The following is a 21,417-nucleotide window of genomic DNA, read 5'->3' as shown; positions in this document are numbered from 1 at the left end:
GGCCGAATGTCTATCCGACATCATTCCACGATGCTTCTGTGGCTGGCAGGTCTAGGTTTTGTCACCGCCTCAATCACCATTCCGCTCTCACCCGTCGCGCCACTACCGCTCTCTCACCAAGGCGCAGCGACTTCGGCCGACGATTTGTTCAGGAGAAGTTGCCCCGAGGAAGTCGCCTCCTCAAACCCATACACTCCCTCTCTTTTCGCATCCTCCTTCTCCAATGATGTATTTTCTACAGGGCTTGTATTTCCCTCTTCGGGCGGGCTAATACGGGGCGCCGTTGAAGCATGGGCTCAGCATCAGCATCTCGTGTTGAGGCCAGAAGAAGTCTGGTTTGAGGTACTTGTACAGATGAATCTCTACATGAGTGTCCACTCCGAGAAGGTTAGAGGTTTATTCGTTGAACATGAGGGCGGAAAGGAAAAGATAGTCGTTGAGGGGAATTCATGGGATGATATGGTTGTCAGCTTTGGCGACGAGATTGACAAGCGTGTCAAGACAGAATGGCTGAAGGACTGGATCATGCCCGGCTTCAGCACTTCCACCCCCAAAGACGATGTCACTGCCGCGGCGCTCATGATGGGTCTCATGAAGCAGTTCTTTGACTTTGAGGGATGGGTGGTCTGCGGTATACCCAGTGTCACACTACTCGGCACGAGAGAAGACTGGGTTAAGCTCGAAGCCAAGCTAGACTATCTCAAAGAATTCGGCCCTGATCCCGAATTATTTGCAGAGATGCTGAGGCCAATCATGAAGAGGTTCGTTAGTTCTTGGGACGATGCACACGCAGAGGAAACAAAATTGTTTTGGGAGCAGATTGTAAGAGTGAAGAAGCAGTGGTCCTGTGGCGAGGGAGCAAACGAGTGGGATGTTAGCGGCTGGATAACGGGGTTTGACTTTTTTGATAGAAATGGATGGAGGAGAGGGTATGATGCATGGGAGGATTATGACGAAGATGAAGATGAAGATGAAGATGAAAACGAGGAGGAGGAGAAGGAGAAGGTGAAGGAACCTGTCAAGGAAGAACCCCAGATGGGTATATTTGCTAGCGATTGGACTGTCACCATGGATGGACAAAAGTATCTTCATCTGTCTTTGTCAGATGTTTCTACAAGCTACGCAAAAGCACCCGTCAAGATGAAGAATTTTCCTCATCCAGGAGTTGATACAGAAGCTTACATCCTCGCTGGAAATATTGGAGTGGAGAGGACCGAAGAAGGAGGTAAAGTCACGGCGCAGCCTGTCAGTGGATGGTTTGCATATGGACCAGTGAACTCGAATCATACTGTCGGGCCATTCATTGGGAACTGGAATGAGCTGGAGAGTATTGCTGTCGGTATTGAGGATTGTAAAACTACCAAGAAAGAAAAAGAAGAAGAAGAAGAAGTGAAGGACCTATAGATCAAACATGGTCTGAGACATGAGAATAGAGGCCATGACAGAACACAAAGAGACAGTTTCAGGTATAAGAATGGCCCAAAAGATAGTAAAGAAGAGGAAATGCCACCGCAGAATGATACTCCTCAACGGAAGCGAGCGAACGGCTAGTGTAGAGCCTACCAGTCGAGCTTGGGCTTGGGTGCTTTCCACCCCTTGCAGCAGTAACCTGGAATATCTTCCAGGGAATTTCCTAGAATCCCCCAGGGAGGATTACATCCGTTGGAGGTCTTTTTCCATGATTCGTCGTTGAAGAGGTAGAAGTTGCCTTTGAGTCAATCAGCGACAGGATAACAACGAATGGTAGATTGTATGTAGCTTACCATCTTTGCAGACGCAGACGTGGGGAAGACAGCAGTGATTTTTCTTTGAGATTGTGCTGTAAACGTGTCAGTATATATTGTAGGAGGACAGTAGGAGAGTTTGGGAGAACGAACTAGTGGTAACACCCTGAATGAGCCTTGTCAGGAACAGGTTTGAGGATGACAGGTTCCGGAGGCGTCGCAACAGCGAGGCAGAGAGAGAAGAGAGATACAAAAACGAATTTCATGATGGTTGACTTGTTAATGGAGGATAGTCGAGTGAGTCAAGCCCAGTGAGCTGGCTGGGTCGAGTAATAGGTTCATATATCCATTTTGATAGCCTTCCTCGATGCACATTCGAGTTAGATGTGCTATTCTGAGTAACAAAAGTCGGAGCTTGTGTGGCTGAAAGATTCTTTAATGCGGTGCATAGTGATGTGGTAAAATCTAAGTATGGGAGCTGGAGTTCTTTGTGCACAGACTCGACACAAGGTTGTGACTGATCAATTTGACGATGAGTGTTATGAACGACTCGGGAGGGTTCATTGACTGTTGTTGTGCCTGTGTCTGTTGGAGGTAATTGCAATAGGGATTTGTCTCGAACGAACCAGAACAAGTTTGGATAGTTGTTGTGATTTTGTAGGACCGAGACCACATAGGAGGACTAGAATGGCCACAACCTGGTCAGATGGATTTTTGTACTATGTAGTTGGATCAATACGTAAAAATAGAAACAATCAACATATAACTGTTACCAACCACTTGGGGGACAAAGAACAGCGAAAGAGCGCATATCCTCAAGAGGTGATCCTCCTTCTCAGCAGCCTATACTTCAGACTTCCCATAGTAACATTGCTCAGAGAGTGACGACGTGTCAATCAATTTTCAACAACGCTATCTATTATCGGTAGGATCGCTACAACTGGTCTCATACTTTGCTGACCATGTATCTGTGCTCGAACAGCCTCCATTCAGTTGGTGTTCACTTTCTCTTCTTCTTTTTATTGCTGGAACATTTGCCGAATCTTGTCCCCCCTTTTCGTCTCGGAGCCTTCTTCTTTCGTCCCCTTCTTGGCTGTTTCTCTTGTTGAGAGTCTTCACTATCGGTATCGCTTTCTTGTTTGTCGCCGCTTTCTTGGTTATCGTCGTTCTCGGCGCTGACCAGTTCCCCTGGTCCTGTTGATGTCTCGTTGTCGGCAGTTGTTGTGTCCAAGGGCTCGTCGACAATAGTATCTTCTGATGTTTTGCTATCCGTCGTATTTCTTCCCGAAGTCTCTAGTTCTAATTCTCTCATTTGTGCCAAGTCCATGTCGTACTGGAGATTTTGATACCACTTGCTGATATCGAACCTATTATCATCAGTAAAAGTTAAGACAGAGGTTCGATTAACATACCCCAAAGGATACATGATATAACGCTAGTGTCTTGATCCGTTGGTCGATTCAAACCACCAGGCATCCACCTCCATCCCTTTGAACAGGTATGCTGCTATGTCGGCAAGCTCTTCCTGCATATTGTCAAGAGTAACAATGGAAATGGTTTGAGATGTCTTGAACTGTTCCACTTCCATGTTGCGCCAAGGCGGAGGAGGTATAACCCACGCCAATCTCTCGTCCGTCGCTATTACTATATATAGGTAGCCTTCCGGTATGAAATCCATCACAAACAGCAACTTGGGCTGCCGCCTTGAAGAGGACATTATGAGTGCCGTAGAGATATTATATAGCGAATGTGTGGATTATATCCTTGGTGATGATGATGTTACTGTTGGGAAACTGAAAAAAGATCCATTGCTTGAAGCTGTCCACGACTTCCCTATAATGCAACTGTCTTGGAAGTGGCCACTTGTTCTTCATCGGGTTATCAAGGTAGGCAGGTACTGAGGCAGATGGCCGTAAGATTCAAGACGCAAAGAGAAATTGCACACACAAATGATCACAGCATGGAGGGTAAGGCCAAAGAGTCAAGCACGATTGACTCAATTAGGTACGGACACAGCATTGTTTGATCCTGTCTATTTGTCTACCTACTAACCTAGGTAGGTACCTAGGTAGGTAGGCAGGCAGGCTAGAATGCACTTCGGACCGTGATTGATCACGTTCGAGATTTGCCTGACAACCAGTCTCGTATCGTAACCGGCTGTGCTTTCAATCTTGTCCTTTCACTTGATGCTCTACCAAATATTTGAGCGGAATTTAGAAGTCAGAAAATGTCCCCATGGCATTCTCAACGCTACCATCGGCTGCTCCAACAATACATTCCTAGTCCACTATTGCTTGAGCCTCAAAACCGCATTTGCGAGCTACTAGTCATTCCTCTCCATCTGGTCCCATATTCGAAATCCCAATCTTGCCTGGAGTGCAGGGATTTCCTCAGGCCCAGTCATCACAAGTGTGACCTGTCCTTCGGACGTTCCCTTGAAAGATTCGATGATGATCGACGTGGCGTCTTCTCCTTCCACTTCCTCATGATTGATGTAATGTTTTTGGTCGTATGACTTTTGCTCTTCGGTAAAGTGAGACGCGACAAGGCTTAGAAGCTCCGACATCTTTTCACTGCTACCAACTCTGGAGAATCTGGCGATCCAATTGTTCTTGCTGCCCGGAACTCTATAGCAAATATCGATATCGGGCCCCCCGTTGTTCCAGGTCGTGACATACCAAGTACCTTGGCTAAGAGATACGCGGGCGCGGCGTATGAGTCGAAGATGACCGCCGTGACGGATAGGAATGGCCTCGAGATGGGCAAGATGACGGCACTCGTCAGCGAGGTAACGGTCGTCACTAGAGCTGGAGGAAGGCGAGCCTTCATCGGGGGTAGGAGCATCCTTGTCGTCTGAAGTGGTGTCGGGGTCGCAATCTGGCATGTTGTCGATGGTGAAATTGCAAGATCAGAGTTGGGAGTGATTACAGGCGAATGTCGCATAAGGCACCATCGGAATGGAAGTATATTAGTAGTTTTAAGAAACAAAGAGGAGGAAATGATGGAGCATGGGTGCACTTAAACGACGAAAGAGAGTGGGCAATAAATTGTTTATTGCTTGCGACGGTTGTTTGCATTAGTGGAGGAAAGAGCAACGGGCAGTTGCACTCTTGGCCACTGCCTTCCAGTACCTAGGTAGCCTACCGAGATAACTACCTCCTACTGAGGCAGGTGTTAGGCAGCCAACCATTGGTAATTTCCCCCTTCCAAAATGTGAAGCCTTTTATTTTTCCCAACCCAGAACCTGCCGACTTCGTGGGTGCTGCACTCTCAAGACCTCAACTCAACTCGAGCGAGTGGCATCCGCAGCAACCACTGGGCATGTAAATTGCGTCAAAGCCCATGACCGAAGCTAACCAAGGAATAAAGTCTTCTTCTTTGCTAGGCTTGACGCCTCCGGGGACATACTCAATCTCTCCCTGCTCATTGGCACGGATCTTACAAATGATGATGGACAGACTGACATCGTCATCCCAGGTGCTCACATAACCTCGCATGGTGTTTCCTTGGGCAGGACGGATCATGTTGAGCAACTCGGTGTTGGCACGGGGGTTGCTGACTCTGGCCAGCCAGTTGTTGCTGCGGGGGATCTTCCAGGCAATGTTCTTCTGGGGACCTCGGGGGTCCATGTTGACGACTTTCCACTTGCGTTCAGAGTGCATTACGACTGCGTGCTCGACGATGGTGATGAAGTTGGGTTGAGGGTTGGTCTGGATAAGAGGAGCTGGAAGAGGGGGAAGAGCAAGAGAATGAGGGGAAAGAGGTGGGAGAGGGAGATTGGCAAGTTCGGGGGGAATTTCCAGAGACATGATGGTGTATGTGCTTGTGGTGTTGATGGTGAAGATGTTGCTTTACAACTCAATTCTACCGGGATGAGGCTGATAGAAGAGGAAAAGTCGATAAAGACTGAGATAAAATTTTAATACGCTTCTCATAATTGGGAGACATCTTTATACTCATCAGTTTGGCTGAGGAAGCGAGCATCTTAGACTCTTTATCAGTGTCCCATTGCCGCGAATTTAGTACTAAGTTATTGAGGTCCGTTGGACTGATTTGGCGTCGCTATTTGTTGATATTCTCCCTGTAAAACTGCGTTTTTGGCTATTACAACAAGCGGTGCCGAATCAATGAGGCTAGCATTTATTGTGGTGTTGAATGAAAGTTGATCTATTGTCGATGTAGATCTTCAATTGTCCACCCCAAGAACAATACTCGTGATAGTAGCTACGGTCAGACCTGTCGCATTTCTTTGCCATCCTCCCTCGTGATTTCTTCTAATGAATAAATAGGTTATTGATTTATCTCTTTTAGTATTGCTGATTAATCTTCATTTTCCCTTTTTCAGTGGCAATTTTCCCCAGCTTCTCACGTCAATCCCCCGGACCCAAACAATTCTCGCCAAAATATTTTAACGAGAATCTGGAGAAAGAGAAGTAGGGGACCTCTTTTCTCGGTCAAAAACTCGGTCAAAAGTATCCCGCATTGGAGACCCCGCGAGATGAAGAATACTGGGTCGCATGTTACATTTAACGACAATGGAGAGACTCGGGTAAATAGATGTAACAATAGAGAATTAATTTCTTGGCTTTATGAATAACATCGTATGAGTTTAGTAGTATCTTGCTACCATTTACAAACTTGTTGTCTTGGCGAATATCCACAGAGACGACAAATTGGCGCATGGTAAACCCTCACTATGCCCGCGTAGACGCGGTTCGCCAAGAGACCAGGCGGCAAAGTTATCCGTGGGATTCTAATTGATGCTTAAGACAAGTGGAGAGCCAAGAACAGGGTCCAGATATTTAGTCAAGTGTTGATGGGTAACAGATTAAGGATTGGGTTCTGTACTGGCTGACTAGACTACCTAGATACATAGCAAGTAAGGCGGTGCGGCTCAAAGGGAGACGAAAGATGGTGGCTAGAGTAAGCCACCGCAAGACCTATTCAAGTAATCCGAGAATAAGAGGGAGGGATTCTGTAAGATCGGGAGTTTAATTACGAATGATCGGCGGAAGGCTGGAGGGAGACATACAATGGTGCACAACATGACGGGTGAAGTGAGGAATGGATATTGAAGGCTGAAAGGTCTTGTACTTCGTAGCTGTAGTAATATCAGCCATTGTAGGACAATTGTGATCATTATGGTAAATGATGGTGAATGCCAATGTTTCTGGATCGCCAAGTCAATAACCAGGTCCCTGTGTTTGAAGATCTCCCGTTGGCCAAGACTGCACAGGAACGACTTGCATTGGTAGGAATTTATATCTGGTTATTCTCACAGTATTTAATGAATCATCAATCAACAAGACACGTCAGAAACAGGATGTTGATCAATCACCAAATAGTGGACTGCAGAGTCTATCAAAACATGAACCCAAATACTCCAAACCAAGGACAGTGATGCCATTCAGAGGCAACGTTGCACCAATGATACTTCCCTCTACCTACTAAGGTACCTAAGCACAGAAACATCCAAGTAATCCCCTGCGAAGGACGTTGGCCGACTGCAAAGAAAACTCTTTAATTCCTTCCCCCACGCGAACAAATTAAGCTTAGAATTTGTCAAAAAATACCTGTTTTCTCCTTCTTTTTTCCCCCGTGGGCCACCGCAAAACAATAGTTCCTTACCATCCTCCAAGCTGTGGAACTACTGAACCCCTGCCTGTCCGCTCCATTTACCTTGTGAGGAGAGGATCGTCACTTATAAGTGGTCCCTTCAAGATTTGAGGCCCGGATTTTGTTGACTGTTGGTTAGCGAACCCCGCGGTCCTGTTTTCTTTCGCCATTTTTTTTTTCAAACTGTAAACTGTATGAACTGGAGAAAACGTTTCTGGGGAGCATATGCGAGATTGCCTAGGGAGAGATCGTCAGTGGAAAAAGACAAATGTCAGTGATGGAAACCGAGGTTGATAGAATTGATGATATCTCCCACATGCCGAATTTTAGTCAGCCAATGATAGTCGTCACCACTGCACCCTGCCCGTGGCTTCTCCAAAAACCATTCCCGAAAAACTATTCTCCAAGCGCTTCTGCCGAAAATTAACTTGACGTCACACTCCCTCGGTGTTACTGAATAAAGAGATCCTCCGCTCGTGGATCTCTTACCGGTCTTGGCAGATCCCGGGGATAGACAAACACAAGTCGGGTACCGGCACAGAACGGAATGACACAGTGAAGGATGGAATGGATGCCTTGCGAGGCCGCTGGCTTACAGTGGTATATTGACGCTAATAACTACAGCACAGCACAGCACGACTCAGTGGGTTCATCCCTAGGTTGGCCCCAAGGCTCCGCTTGCTTGCACATGGCGATGGAGACAAGCACAAGCACGCGCACAAGATGAGACATGTGCAGGGACTCTAGTTGGGTATGGAGACGTTTCTCTTACCAACGGCCAACTTTGTTAACTTTGTTCCAGGATGATCGTCACTTTACATGTGGGGATGAACGGGCGAGTACGGATACACAGTCCTTGGTCCTTCTCTTGACCTCTTTCCCTATATAAAGTACAGTCTCCTCCTCTTCAGTCCATATACTTGTCAACACGCCTCGTGCATAGACTACAGCTCCTGGGAGAGCTGCTCTTTGTTTTGTTTTTGTTTTGTTAGCATCTCAAGCATAGCTGGTCTTGCAACAACCACACAAGATGCCTCCCACCTTTGCGGGCCTGACGGGCAAAAAACTGTCCTTGGCCATTTCTACAGTCGCAACAACTGGCTTCCTCCTCTTCGGATACGATCAAGGTGTCATGTCTGGAATCATTGACGCTGACCCTTTCCACGATTACTTCCCCGAAACAAAGGACAGCACCATGCAGGGTTTTGTCACTGCTATCTACGAGATTGGATGTCTGCTGGGTGCCATGTTCATTCTCTGGATCGGTGATCTTCTCGGCCGTAGAAGGGCTATGATCCTCGGCGGCTGGATCATGATTCTCGGTGTCATCATTCAAGTCACCGCCATCAAGGGCCACTCTGCTCTTGCCCAGCTCATCGTTGGCAGAACAATCACCGGTGTTGGTAACGGTATCAACACTTCTACTATCCCTACCTACCAGGCTGAGTGTTCCACCACTTCCAACAGAGGTCTTCTCATCTGCATTGAAGGCGGTATCATTGCCTTTGGTACCCTTATTGCCTACTGGATTGACTACGGCTGCTCCTATGGTCCCCAGGACCTTACCTGGCGTTTCCCTATTGCCTTCCAGGTTGTTTTCGGTCTTGTCGTCTGCCTCGGCATGGTCTGGCTCCCCGAGTCGCCCCGTTGGTTGCTCACCCACGACCGCCACGAAGAAGCCGAAAAGGTCATCGCCGCCATTCGAGGCTTTGAGATCGACAGCGACGAGACCCGTGCTGAGCGCGACAGAGTTGTCGACTCTATCCGTGCTTCTGGCTTCGCTGCTCAGAAGAGCACTCCTGTCAAGGCTCTGTTCACCGGTGGAAAGACACAGCATTTCCGTCGTATGCTTCTCGGCGCTGGATCTCAATTTATGCAACAAGTAGGCGGATGCAATGCTGTCATCTACTACTTCCCTATTCTATGTACCGACATCTTTGGTGATAAGAACTTTGCTCTTCTGCTTGGTGGCGTCAATATGATTGTCTACTCTATTTTTGCCACATCTTCTTGGTTCCTCATTGAGCGTGTTGGTCGCCGCAAGTTGCTACTTATCGGTACCGCTGGACAGATGCTTTCCATGTTCTTGACCATGGGATTCTTGATTCCTGGTGGTAGCGACCCTGGTAACAATGCGCCTCAGATCTCCAAGGGTGCCATTGCTGGTTTGTTCACGTACATTGCTTCCTTTGGTGCTACCTGGCTGCCTCTTCCTTGGCTGTACCCCGCAGAGATCAACCCCCTCAAGACCCGTGGCAAGGCCAACGCTACATCTACCTGCACCAACTGGTTGTTCAACTTTGTCATTGTCATGATTGTTCCCATCATGATCTCCAACATCCACTGGGGAACTTATCTCTTCTTTGGTTGCGCCAACGCTACCTTCTTCCCCATTCTGTACTGGTTCTACCCCGAGGTATGTTACTCGAAACCATCGTATTCACAAACACAGATACTAACAAATTGCAGACTGCCAACCGTTCTCTCGAGGAGATCGATATCATCTTCGCCAAGGGCTTCGCCGAGAACATCTCGTACGTCAAGGCTGCCAAGGAGCTCCCTTTCCTTACCCACGAGGAGGTTGAGCGCGAGGCTATCCGTCTTGGACTTGTTGACGAGGCAGGTCGTGGTGGAATGATGGAGAAGCCAGGCGAGGAGAGCGGTACTGTCCGCGATGAGTCTGGTTTCAACTCTGAGAAGTCTTAGATGGCTGGGGTTTCTGCAAGGAAACAATTTTTTTTTAAACCAAGATACCCTTGTTTAGATGTTCTTCTCTTAGAAGGAGGATAGAGAGTATAGATGCTTGGATCATTATAGAGTTGGATAGACTCAATAGAAGTACTGCATACATACATCTTTTACAATGACTGTTAATGTTTTTGCATGACATCCAAACCTGCACCAATTTAGATACCTCTGTGACTCTTATAATCCGATATTTTCCGATTTCTTCCTCATATCAGTTTATATAATTCTGAAAGTCTCAACTGCATGAAACCCGTGGAGAAGTTAAAGAAGCTGGTGTTGATCCTTTCCTTGTTCTTTTGTTATTTCACAGGCCTGACAGGCAACCGTGTAAATTAAACTGGAGATGTATCCCGCTATTAATCGGGTCTGCTCCATTACCCCGACGATCCACATTTCCAGGCCGGAGGAACTGTTTACTTAGTCATGGCACGCGCTTTTTACAGTGACACACAGGGTGGCATTTGTCTCTACCGCTATTTTGCTAGTGACTTGTTGGTTGGTAGTCAGTATCGGCGGATGTCCGTTTTTGGAAAGCCGGTGTTGATGCGCATTGGACGCGCATCTCAAGTACGATTGATAGACCATCCGGGGAATGCGCATCACAGGTGAGAGACATATAATGTGATGTTATCTTGACCCGCCCGACGCGAGGTTCCTTTTAAGTGTGGGTGTACGCCCCGTGGGTTAGAATAAGCTTACTTTGATCAAAATAGCCATAGGTTTAAACCGACGACCAAGTCATTTTGACGACATGCGAAATCTGCCCCCAGTCTTTGAGCGTAAGGCTACTATTTAAAGGCCAACAGCGATGTGTTGTGTATGTTGAACAGTACATAGAATATGTCTCTAGTCATTTTTCACTGGAGACTCAGGTTGTCATAACCCTCTATCAGAGCATCGCCAGCAGGTTAAAGGTAGAAGAAACAGTCTATGCATAGCTACAAAATGTATTCATAAGCTCATTGTTACCGTCTGTCGTGTTTTATATAATCCAGTCGTTCGCAAGACTTTGATTCTCCAGTAACCCTATCGTCAATGGCTTACTGAACTGTGATCTTGCTATAAAGCGTGTCTACAAGCTTGTACTAGTCTAGACTACCAAGTTGTACTAGGCTACCAAGATCATACTCGATGAAAAAATAGCAAAACACTTAATGATTCAAAGCGTGGGTAACAGAATACAGGTCATCCTGTTTCTTGTAAAGGAGCAGGCATTACTAGCTGTTTGGTCACTGTCATCGCCTTCTAGCAAAATCTCTGAAACAACATCTCCGCAACTCACTCAAGTCAACAAACATCCATAAAATCCATCAGATATCAAAAACTCGAGGTAGATCGATGCATGTGGGACACGCATATGTAGATCTCATTAAAACCCTGGCATATATGAATGCCAAGCGATCATCAAAGGGTTTTCTGGAGAAGACGGGTCTTGATCGATGATCGCGGACTTGGCGTCGTGGTGTAAGTCAACTTTGCCACAAAATGACAGAATTAAAAAGTGTTCGCATTGACCATGTAAGTAAAAAGAAAAGACCGAGGACGTATCAATGTTCACAATTAACTCTTCGAGACTGGAAATGTAACTGCCACATCATTATTGCTTACAAAGTCAAGCAGTTAAATGTACCCTCAGACATGTTATGACGTTCACAAAGCCAAGAGTTGTGGTGATGATAAATACTAATCAAAACGGCGACTGGTATGATTCATGCATCGGAAAACATGTCACTATTCGTATTGCATGTGCTTGGATACCTTCTTTTTACCCCCAACACTGACCACGGCAACTGTGCCTCCTACGATGATCACAACGACGGACATTAATGACGCTCTTGGAGATCCCTCCAAGCAAACGTCATAGAGCTGAGTATTCAACATGTTGTCAAAGGTACGTTGGACAACCTCTTCAGATGACATCGAAAATACAAGTGTCAGAAGCTGATATTGACCCAATTAGCCACCTTATCCTAGGTTCAAAAACTGTGTTTCTTATTGAGTTGATTTTTAATGTATACTTCGGGACTTACGCCTCGGACATCTTCAAATTATAGTCAAATTATAGCCACCTTATCCTGATAACGGGGGCCTTCGTTTTGGTCAAGCGGTCTATACGACAACAAGAAATCCAAACAGAGATTATGGAGACGAATTGTAGGATTGATTCTCCCTGATATTGACAAGATAGACGTTTAAGTGAGAAGAGTCGGGCAGATGCTCAGTTTGGTCTTGTTCGCAAATTGTCTTTATATATCATTTGTTTTAAGAAAAATAAGAGGCTTCATCACAACAACGGCGATATAGAAGTATATGCGATCGTACTACAAGTATAATTATGAATTGGTATACGCTAGTCGCATTCTATAAATATTGGCAACCAACTTGGCTTAACAATCCAAGATATTCATAACAGGCAACCCATGTGAACTGAATAAAATACTTTCCTCAAATAATGAGCCTATGCTAAATTCAAGCCAAGATATCCTCCAAGACCCATAGCCAAGGCAGCCCAACTAAACGATGCCATAGAAGCGGCCGAACAGTCTTGGTCATTGTCGTTGTTAGGCTTCTTGTTGACACTTGACCCGGAATCTCCATCGGTGTCAGCATCAGCGTCAGCATCACCATTGTTAGTGTTACCCGTACCAGTACCAGTGCCACTTCCACTGTCGCTCCCATCTCCACTTCCACCACTGACATGATCGCGAACTTTTCGCTTGCAGAGCTTAGGACTTGATGACTTGGTCTCTTGTGCGTGGGTAGCAGTTGTCTTTCTCTTCTTAACATCGACAAAGGTGATGGCGGTCATCCAGAGAGAGCTCTCAGATGACGTAAGAGTTCTTGTCCCTGCTTCGCTTGTGGCAGTCTTGGAAGCGCAAATAGCTCGGCCATTGCCCGTTTCGCAACCAAACGATGTCACACCGAATTGGACGTCTATGCTGGACTCGTAGCGGGTATATGTGATACCTGAGAAGTCATTGTCGCAGGAGTATGTTGACGCATCAAGCGCTGTTTGGCAGCCAAGGAGGTATTCTGTGCTGCTTTCGTCTGAGGTGATGATGGAGGCGTAAATGTCGGTTGCAGAACCAGTCTTTACTGGGGGAATAAAGACGGTTGTGCTGCTATATTTGGTGGTGCTCTTCTGGGCTTGGGCCATGTATGGAGCTAAGCCGAGCAGAGCGAGAGGAATTGACGACTTCATGATGTTTGTGTCTGTGTCTGTGTTTGTGTTTGTGTTTGGAGAGTACAATTGATCAAGTGTGAGAAAGGTTGATGAGGTTTGGTTGGTGTTTGAGAACTTTGTCTGAATACCTATGGAGAGAGGTTAAATATATAAGAATTTCAGAAAAGAAGTAGGAAATTACAGTTGTTTTGTATTCTCATCCATTGAATCCTACAACACGCTCTTGACCAATAACACAATGCCATGTTCCCTGTGACGCCACAGCGATACCCCTGCTTGCCAGACTCAGCCTTGCTCATGGTGACATTCGTCTCAGTAGCGAATGGTGATCCTTGGGCATGTTTTGTTTTTTCCCAGCGGAATTGTAGCGCCCCGTTAGGCCCCTTTCAGGACGTTTATGCTTAAACTCCGCCACGTCCTTGCTTTTGGCTGACTTTTTGGAATGTTCCCTGTAAGGGAATTGAGCCTTTTGGCTAGAGGCAACCCATCTTGAAACACGAAAGGAAGGTCCAATTAATGAAAAGGCAGTCAGTCATTAGTAAAGATGCACTGCCTCGGAATCCAATCACTAATCGTTGCGCATCAGTGACATGTTCACCGCCGAGTTTGACAATATGTACGGATGGAGTTATTCAGCCCTACATAGCAATCTCGCTAATGATCTTTTGCTCGGAAATGACCCACAAAGGGATAAACGAGGCTGTGTCTGCATGACCTGCTCTGCCCAACGTCGGCGCATTCTCGATTGAGGTTGATCCTTTATCACAGTCATCGTTCGTTTTTGGTGGTGTTTATCCTCTTGTCAAATTGATATGGGTATCCCTCGAAGTCTAATGCGAAATCGACAATTATTAAATTATAAAACTGGACAGAATGACCCGCTTCCCACATCCGAAATGATATTCCGGCCCGTTTACTACCTCAATGACGTAGCTCAACATGTTCCAGTCATTACCTGACTATCGTCTCATCAACACAACCCAAAATGGCCAGTTCCAAGCGAGTCGCCGAGGTACTCCTTGAGCCTCTGGGTCTCGAAATCACTTCTTTTAGAGAACTACAAACACTATGGGCAGGATATGGCGACATCTGTGCTCTCACCGCAAGACCAACCGATTTTAAAGCCGCAGCTGCAGTCCGCCACCTCGCGCACGCAAGAGGATCGAACAACACTTTCTTTCTCATCCTTAAGCTTATTTCTCCCCCACCTGGTCCAACTGATGAAGGACATCTACGCAAGATTCTGAGTTACGATGTTGAGCAGTATTTCTATGAGCATGTTGCTCCGCACTTGGAAGAGGACACAGCTGTGGCGCATTGCTTGGCCTCGAGCTGGGAATCGAAACATGAGGGCGGTGAGCTCAAAGACCTTACCGCTACGATCCTTACGGATTTGAGGGTCAAGTTTCCCGTCGAAGGGGGCAAGAGATCCGTTCTTGGGCCAAGACAGGTACAGTCTGCATTGGAGTGGTTGGCCAGGTTCCATAGTAGCTCATGGAAGTCACTACCCCCAAATCTCGATGACTATCTCCTTCCACCACTGGAGGAGTTTAAAAGACGAGAGACTCAGACTGGAGGGACCAAGTTGTGGCTCAACGGCGGGTACACTTATCTCGCCACACGACGCAGCGAGTACAATTCACTTGCTGTCGATACATACTCTGAATGGTCCGAGGCTTTTTGTAAGCCCTTGCAAGGGCAAGGCAAATCAATGGCGGAACTAGTAGCCGAATTCCTGACTCCGACTGGTCGACCATTCGAGACGTTGATCCACGGCGACGTCAAATCTGAAAACCTCTTCACCACCGAGTCTGGTGAAGATGTCTGCTTCTTCGATTTCCAGTATGTCGGCCTAGGTCTCGGTGTTTGCGATCTTGCCAAGCTATTCACATGTTCTGTCCCGCTGGATATGCTAACCGACAAACCCTCGATACCGCACGAGATGGCGATGGACCATGGCGAGGAGACTTTGTTGTACTTGTATCAAGAGACATTGCTTGGTCGTCGGCCTGCTGATAAAGAGTCGCTTGATTATGAATGGGCTACGTTCGTGAGACACTGGGAGTGTGCGCTTGTCGATTGGTGTAGATTCCAGGCGTCTTGGGGATTCTGGGGGAACACAGAGTGGTTGGAGGCCAGGGTTAGGTATATCCTCAAGGACGAGAAGTGGAAGGAATGGCTGCTTAAAGAGACTTCTGAGAAGGGTCGGTCTTGTAGCATATAGACTAGACACACGATAGAGAAATAGAAGCGTCTCGTTGGGCGAATCCCTCGTTGTATTTTCTAGGTCAAATAAAAGTCTCTGAATTTTCAACAGTCTACTCACGCTGGGTGATTGATGTAGCTAGCTAGTGTTAATTTTCTGTCTTTTATAAAGGTACTAGATACCTGTCTAAACTATTCTACAACGTCCCGAGGTACCTACCTATCTTGTAACCCTAGAGTTTACCCCATTTCTCCACCTTTCCCCAGATCTTGGATTTAGAACATGTACGTACTTCATCTCCACAGTCGGCCGAGATTTGACAGCACAAAAAGGCTTTCGCCTCTCTTACTAACGAAATGTTCGCTCAATGTAATCTTTCAAATCCATAGTTTCCTAGTAACAATACAGATTTTAATTGTGTATTTGATATTGATTTATCTTCATCTTAGTTATCCCCGACTAAGTAATCTCCTCCAAGCCAAGCGGGGGGGGGGAGCTCGGGCCGAGGACCGCGGCTGATATATACGGCTGATTTGATTTGGTTCTCTCTGCCTCAGGCACATTATACCTTTCACCCTTGACCTTCTCCTATCGATCGTCATCAAATAACAACAACACATTTCAATCATCTCACCTCAATTCACTCACTTTACACTCTAGACAACTCACAGCAAAGCACAACCGTCCAAATGTCATCTCTCACAAGCATACAAAATGGAAAAAGCGCTATTGACCCGAAAGCCCTCCTGGCAGTAAGTTCTGTGCATTGTTGTCCATCACAAGACAAATACTCATATCGCAGGCTTACCTCAAACAACTCCAATTAAAACCTCTCCGCACCAAAATGTGTACCCAAGGCTCTTTATCAGCCTTGACTGAAATTGTAGCATCATATTTTGCTTATGCCCGTCCGGGCTACGGCCCAGCAATCACATCGCGCGTTCCCAAGATGGCTTTTTACGGGGCTTGCGTCGCCGCGCCGCTAACACATTTCCTCAACACCATGGTTCAGAAGCAATTCCCTGGCAAGATCCTGCTTCAGCAAATTATCACCATGCTTTTTGTACGTCCCTGTCTTCTGCTGACATGTATTCCACGTAGCTGATCTTGTAGTTCTTCCCTATTCAAAACACTGTCTATCTCGCTTCCATGGCCATCATTGCCGGCGCCAAAACAACCGATCAAGTCCGTGGTGCAGTACGCGCTGGGCTGGTTCCCATGACAAAGGGAATGTGCGCGCTGCACCCGATACTATTGACTTTTGCAAACTTGTTTGTGCCTAAAGAGATGTTTGCGCCGTTCTTTAGCTTGGTGGGTTTCTGTCTGGGAACGTTTTTCAACACCATGGCAAAGAAGAGAATCGCTGCCGCCGCCGCTGCTGAGAAGAAGGATATTTAGATGGAGTTTTGGAGGGGCTGTTTGTCCACTTACTGCCGATCTAATAGATATTTGGCATTTCTGTGCGTTTGGTAGAGTTGCACCTCGTTATTATACATATATAGAGCTTGGCGTTGTTCCGTTGGCATCTCGACCTGACTCATCTTCTTCGCCCGGGTCTGTATCCATGTGCGGCCTGTCGTCATACCTATCATTCTAATCATCTAGTCTAGTCTATCAAGTTTCCCTTGTCTATCATGTCTCTAGTCTACATCTTTTGTCTAAATTCTTTCAATCCGTCTACGCCCAACCAATTCTGAAAAGCTCATAATGACTCTCATCTCCTCTTCCTACACCACTTCGTTTATCTAATTTCTGTCTCTCAAAAATATCAAGTTTCTTCCCGCCCTTCCCACACGGTCTTTCGTCTGCTGTAAAAGCAGCCTCGACAGTGTCCCCAATGCCCGCAAATTTGCCATTAGGTCGTATGGTGACCAGCAACCAGAAAACACCGCCTTCTGAGAGAAGCTGTGTGGCACAGTCGCGTAGCCAGCGCGCGTGCTCAGGAGCGTATACTACATCTGTTGCGAAAAGCATACTAGCAGGCACATCGAAAGGAGTATCGAGCGAAAAGTCTGCCCAGTCGAGACACCTTGTTTCAACGGCCGATGCATCATCTGGGTAGTTGATATCTATGTTGGATTGCAGATTCCCGAGAACAGCTGGGTGATAGTCGGTGGCGATGATCTTGGAATCCGTGATACCCAGCGCTGGAATCAATTTTCCGAGAACAAGGCTCACAAGCCCAGTGCCCGCACCAAGCTCGATAATTCGATTATGTTTTGTGAGAGAAAGGCCTGTGAGACCGAATCGTTCTGGAGTCGCGCACAACATGTCTGAAAAGACGATGGAAGCACCCCAGCTCTGGAGGCCCACATCTTCAAAGTCTGAGTCATTTGTCCCAGCAAGCCCATCGTTCAACTGCACCGAAATGTGTTTTTTCTCTCCTTGAGTTGGATGTGCGTCGAAAGAAAACTGTCGTAAGAATGGCGAGTTCTGATCATCTTGGTCCAAAGCGCTTGCAAAAAGTGATTCGAAGATATATGCTGCCTGGTCCAAAGCGCGCTGGCTAATTTCCTCCGAGGTAAAGATCTCCAGGCTTTCGGCACGAGATAAGAAGCCGGTCAACCACCTTTCCGTAAAGGATTTCTCATACGGGTCTGCCCGGATAGTAGCTGGTGTTGGAGCAGGCTCATCGTCTTCATTTCCGGATGTATATCCCGAATCCACCGGTTCAGCAACAACATGCTTCGTTTCATCCAGTTCAATAGAAAAAGGGAATGAGAGCGGGCAGTATATGGTGGCCAGGTAATGCAGAGCATTGAAGATGTCGGACTCTGTTTGTTTGGCGAGAGTGAAGAGAGGCGGTAAGCTGCTCGACGGCAGTGCTAGCGTACGCGGCGTGCTCATCTTTATGCTTTAATATGATAGTGGAAAGAGTGTGGAGATGTGAAAAGATCAAGATCGTGGAGAAGACAAAAGAAAGAATGGAAAAATATTCCAGTCTGGAGACAGGGAAAAAAGTGGGTGGTAAGTGCCTTTTGTCTTAAATAGGTCTAAGCTAAGCCCGAGGGGGGCCAAGTTGAAGCTATCATGAAAAAATTTGCTGACAAGTGCCTGAGAGTTAGGTCTCTGGCCCACTGTTTGGCTTCTGGAGTTTATTTTGGGGGGCGTCCATAACTACCTACTACCTAGTAGGTAGGTAATGCGCTAAACTTTAGAATTGAAAGGTGCCCGCTGTGGTGCAGGGGCAATCAGTGTAAGATAGTGGGCCAGAGACCTAACTCTATCGGGGATTTAGTTCCGATCAGCTAAAAGTAGATTCATGACTCGAACAAATGACAAGTTTATGCATGATCGATAGCTTCAAAACCGGCAAGGTCAATATTATTTTCCCTAGTAAATGAGGAATGAGTTGATCAAATCCAATGCTAGCCATTGACTGCCCATGAAACTGGAAGAATCGGTAACCTGAGAATCGAGGGTAGGTAGCCGTTGTTGACGCTTTGCTTAGTAGTCAATGGGTCTCGACGTTCCTCTCCTAGTTTCACATAACCGCCCTCACTAGATCTTAAAATCCTCGTGAACTCGAGGATAGATGTCTCTACAATATCTGAATCGGCTCCATAATACAAAGAAGCAGAGACGTCTGTGTACTAGTAACTAATTCCAATGCAATTACATCCCTTGGATGATCTTGGAGTTTACCTCCACGTTGGCTGTAACTTGGGCTTTGACTGTTGGCTCGGAACACCATAGGAAATGTATCTATCTGTACGGCGCACGCAACGAATATTGGTATAGATGTAACAGAACAGATGCCTCTCATGACATGTCTTATCGAGATAGAGATTGCTCCTGCATGTTCAAATGCGGTTTGGGCTGAAAGCTGTCGTGCCGACGACTGATAAGTGTCGCTCTTGGGCCACGAGAACAACGGTACAATTGAGGAGTGCAAAGCAGATAGTGATTGATGATATACCACATTATCCTGGAGGACTTTTGGCATTCATTCACAGGCCTTGCTTGGGCGTCCTTGAACTTGCTGGTGACTTGCTGGCGATCTAGAAAGACATGCACGCTTAACAATAAATACCCAAATGATGCAACATCATGTGAGAACAGTAGATTGGACAGGGCATAACTGCCAACGGGTGTTATACTCTTTGCGGTCTCTGACGGCATGAATCGATGCTGAAGTTCACATGGAGCCGAGAGGCAAGATCGCTGGGAATGATGGCTGCAACAATTGAGAGACTAATCAGTCCAAGCTCTAACAAATGAGCTAAAAAAAAAAAAAAGAGAAGAAAGAAAGAAGAAATGTTATTCTTTGTATCGACAATCAATCACAAAAAGAGCCTCCAGAATATTAGGACACAACCAGCGGTTTTGGGTCTCATCCGTCCTTGGCACAATTGGGAAGGGGCTGCCTTTCTTTCAGCCCGTTTGAGGCCACATAGTTGGTAATGTACACGGCTGATTGCGAGGAATAGAAGAAGCTCATGAATCTTTGAGAGCACAGTTGTTGGTGTGGTGTAGGTCCGAGCTATATTGAACAAAGACTACGAGGCACACACGGCATGTTAGAGATAGCATCCACCACTCTAACTAAAGCTTAGATAGAATCGAACAAAGGAAAGGAACAAAACAAAACAAACAAATAGCGCCATTGACCGCCACAGCCCCCATGCCTTTAGAAACAGTGTTCAAGTCCTCCACACCATCAGCACTGTTGAACAAAGAAAACACCACATCAGGCGCCACCAGCAACCTCGACAACTTTCGCATCTCTTCCGTGCTTGGACGTTTGGGAATGAAAATAGGAAGAACCTTTGGTCAAGAATGCGACCAAGAGTCCCGACTACTGGACCGAGGCTTTCCGTGTGTTGAGCCGAGTCAAAAGGATGGATAGCAACTGGCACATGTATAAGTATCTCACCTGCCACCTCTCTTGTTCCATCTCAACACCTCAAACCTCTCTCATTCAAGCAACAAAATCATCAACCAAGTACCTTTATCTCTATTTCACCATGCCTATGCAATACTTTAGTATTGACTACTTCGTGAAAGAAGTCAATGACAATGCATGGATTGTCCTCGGCGAGGCCATGATATCCCGACACTCTTCCAAGCCAATTCAACCTCACTGGGAAGACGACGAAGGGTTCTTCTTCACCATGGAAAAGACTCCAAGCCCGAGGCCACCTACTCGGGCCATTTCAGATTCCTGTCCCATCTCCGACGTCCTCCAGCAGTCTATGTACAATCTCGAGACTCTTTTGAAGATTGGCAAGGCTCACCTTCACGTCACCCCTAACATTGGGGCAAAAGAGCATAACACCCTGAAAGCTGTGGCAGAGAAATCTTATAACTTTATGGTGCCAACTGAATACTGCCATGGGGAATATGGCGATTTTTACTATATTGCCTACAGTATTCTGCCCGGCAAGTCGATTGCTGAGATCTGGCCAAAAACCAAAGATAAAGCTTTGAGGGCTAAATGGGCATGCCAAATTGCAGACGCGTATTCCGAAATGGCCAAGTGGCGTGGTGACGCTATCTGTGGTGTGGATGGTGGTCACCTGTGGGAGACTCGGATAAGCAAAGATCGCGCGGATAACCCAAGAACATTCACGCCCGAAGTCCTTCGAAAGAACTTCGACGAGGCCGGAATTGACTGCTCTAACATTGTCTTTTGCCACAATCATGTGACACCCCTTTGTTTTACGGTGGATGAGGATCGAGGACTGCTGGGAATCACCCGATGGTCTGCTGCTGGCTTCGTTCCCACAGAATGGCCACAAACGGCGGCGCAAAGTAATGGTTTTCTTGAGGCTTCTCCCTTGACCAATGCCACATGGACTCGAGAGGATAAACAGGATTGGAGAGAGCAGATCTTGACGGCACTCTATGAAATCGACGTCTTCAGCCAGAATTGGCCGGCATATGCCAATTGGAATGACACCCTACGTTGGCAGACTGACTAATAGTCATCTGATGCT

General features: G+C 46.7%; 11 protein-coding genes across 11 annotated transcripts; 5 read left to right on the top strand and 6 right to left on the bottom strand.

The window, feature by feature from the left end:
• Positions 1–30: 30 nt before the first annotated feature.
• On the top strand, positions 31–1,404 carry FPOAC1_008802 (uncharacterized protein; the record flags this gene model as incomplete). The annotated part of the gene is made up of 1 exon (XM_044853236.1): positions 31–1,404. One exon carries the CDS (start codon positions 31–33, stop codon positions 1,402–1,404), a length of 1,374 nt encoding a protein of 457 aa, XP_044705906.1.
• A 155-nt stretch (positions 1,405–1,559) lies between these two features.
• Positions 1,560–1,990, bottom strand: FPOAC1_008801 (uncharacterized protein; the record flags this gene model as incomplete). The annotated part of the gene is made up of 3 exons (XM_044853235.1): positions 1,560–1,708; positions 1,764–1,819; positions 1,878–1,990. The coding sequence occupies 3 exons, from the start codon at positions 1,988–1,990 to the stop codon at positions 1,560–1,562; spliced, it is 318 nt and encodes a 105-aa protein (XP_044705905.1).
• A 734-nt stretch (positions 1,991–2,724) lies between these two features.
• On the bottom strand, positions 2,725–3,150 carry FPOAC1_008800 (uncharacterized protein; the record flags this gene model as incomplete). Its single annotated transcript, XM_044853234.1, has 2 exons — positions 2,725–3,091; positions 3,137–3,150. The coding sequence occupies 2 exons, from the start codon at positions 3,148–3,150 to the stop codon at positions 2,725–2,727; spliced, it is 381 nt and encodes a 126-aa protein (XP_044705904.1).
• Positions 3,151–4,047: 897 nt separating this feature from the next.
• On the bottom strand, positions 4,048–4,608 carry FPOAC1_008799 (uncharacterized protein; the record flags this gene model as incomplete). Its single annotated transcript, XM_044853233.1, has 1 exon — positions 4,048–4,608. The coding sequence occupies one exon, from the start codon at positions 4,606–4,608 to the stop codon at positions 4,048–4,050; it is 561 nt and encodes a 186-aa protein (XP_044705903.1).
• A 394-nt stretch (positions 4,609–5,002) lies between these two features.
• FPOAC1_008798 (uncharacterized protein) lies at positions 5,003–5,533 on the bottom strand (the record flags this gene model as incomplete). The annotated part of the gene is made up of 1 exon (XM_044853232.1): positions 5,003–5,533. One exon carries the CDS (start codon positions 5,531–5,533, stop codon positions 5,003–5,005), a length of 531 nt encoding a protein of 176 aa, XP_044705902.1.
• A 2,837-nt stretch (positions 5,534–8,370) lies between these two features.
• Positions 8,371–10,046, top strand: FPOAC1_008797 (uncharacterized protein; the record flags this gene model as incomplete). Its single annotated transcript, XM_044853231.1, has 2 exons — positions 8,371–9,756; positions 9,810–10,046. 2 exons carry the CDS (start codon positions 8,371–8,373, stop codon positions 10,044–10,046), a joined length of 1,623 nt encoding a protein of 540 aa, XP_044705901.1.
• A 2,500-nt stretch (positions 10,047–12,546) lies between these two features.
• On the bottom strand, positions 12,547–13,290 carry FPOAC1_008796 (uncharacterized protein; the record flags this gene model as incomplete). The annotated part of the gene is made up of 2 exons (XM_044853230.1): positions 12,547–12,680; positions 12,735–13,290. The coding sequence occupies 2 exons, from the start codon at positions 13,288–13,290 to the stop codon at positions 12,547–12,549; spliced, it is 690 nt and encodes a 229-aa protein (XP_044705900.1).
• Positions 13,291–14,257: 967 nt separating this feature from the next.
• Positions 14,258–15,496, top strand: FPOAC1_008795 (uncharacterized protein; the record flags this gene model as incomplete). The annotated part of the gene is made up of 1 exon (XM_044853229.1): positions 14,258–15,496. The coding sequence occupies one exon, from the start codon at positions 14,258–14,260 to the stop codon at positions 15,494–15,496; it is 1,239 nt and encodes a 412-aa protein (XP_044705899.1).
• A 671-nt stretch (positions 15,497–16,167) lies between these two features.
• FPOAC1_008794 (uncharacterized protein) lies at positions 16,168–16,876 on the top strand (the record flags this gene model as incomplete). Its single annotated transcript, XM_044853228.1, has 3 exons — positions 16,168–16,230; positions 16,281–16,541; positions 16,592–16,876. The coding sequence occupies 3 exons, from the start codon at positions 16,168–16,170 to the stop codon at positions 16,874–16,876; spliced, it is 609 nt and encodes a 202-aa protein (XP_044705898.1).
• A 279-nt stretch (positions 16,877–17,155) lies between these two features.
• FPOAC1_008793 (uncharacterized protein) lies at positions 17,156–18,325 on the bottom strand (the record flags this gene model as incomplete). The annotated part of the gene is made up of 1 exon (XM_044853227.1): positions 17,156–18,325. The coding sequence occupies one exon, from the start codon at positions 18,323–18,325 to the stop codon at positions 17,156–17,158; it is 1,170 nt and encodes a 389-aa protein (XP_044705897.1).
• A 2,120-nt stretch (positions 18,326–20,445) lies between these two features.
• FPOAC1_008792 (uncharacterized protein) lies at positions 20,446–21,402 on the top strand (the record flags this gene model as incomplete). Its single annotated transcript, XM_044853226.1, has 1 exon — positions 20,446–21,402. One exon carries the CDS (start codon positions 20,446–20,448, stop codon positions 21,400–21,402), a length of 957 nt encoding a protein of 318 aa, XP_044705896.1.
• Between the last annotated feature and the right edge of the window lie 15 nt (positions 21,403–21,417).

This window comes from Fusarium poae, chromosome 3 (assembly GCF_019609905.1).
Source record: "Fusarium poae strain DAOMC 252244 chromosome 3, whole genome shotgun sequence".
NCBI classification, from domain to species: domain Eukaryota; kingdom Fungi; phylum Ascomycota; class Sordariomycetes; order Hypocreales; family Nectriaceae; genus Fusarium; species Fusarium poae.
The sequence above is the reverse complement of the archived record's forward strand: the minus strand, read 5'-3'. Positions and strand labels throughout refer to the sequence as shown.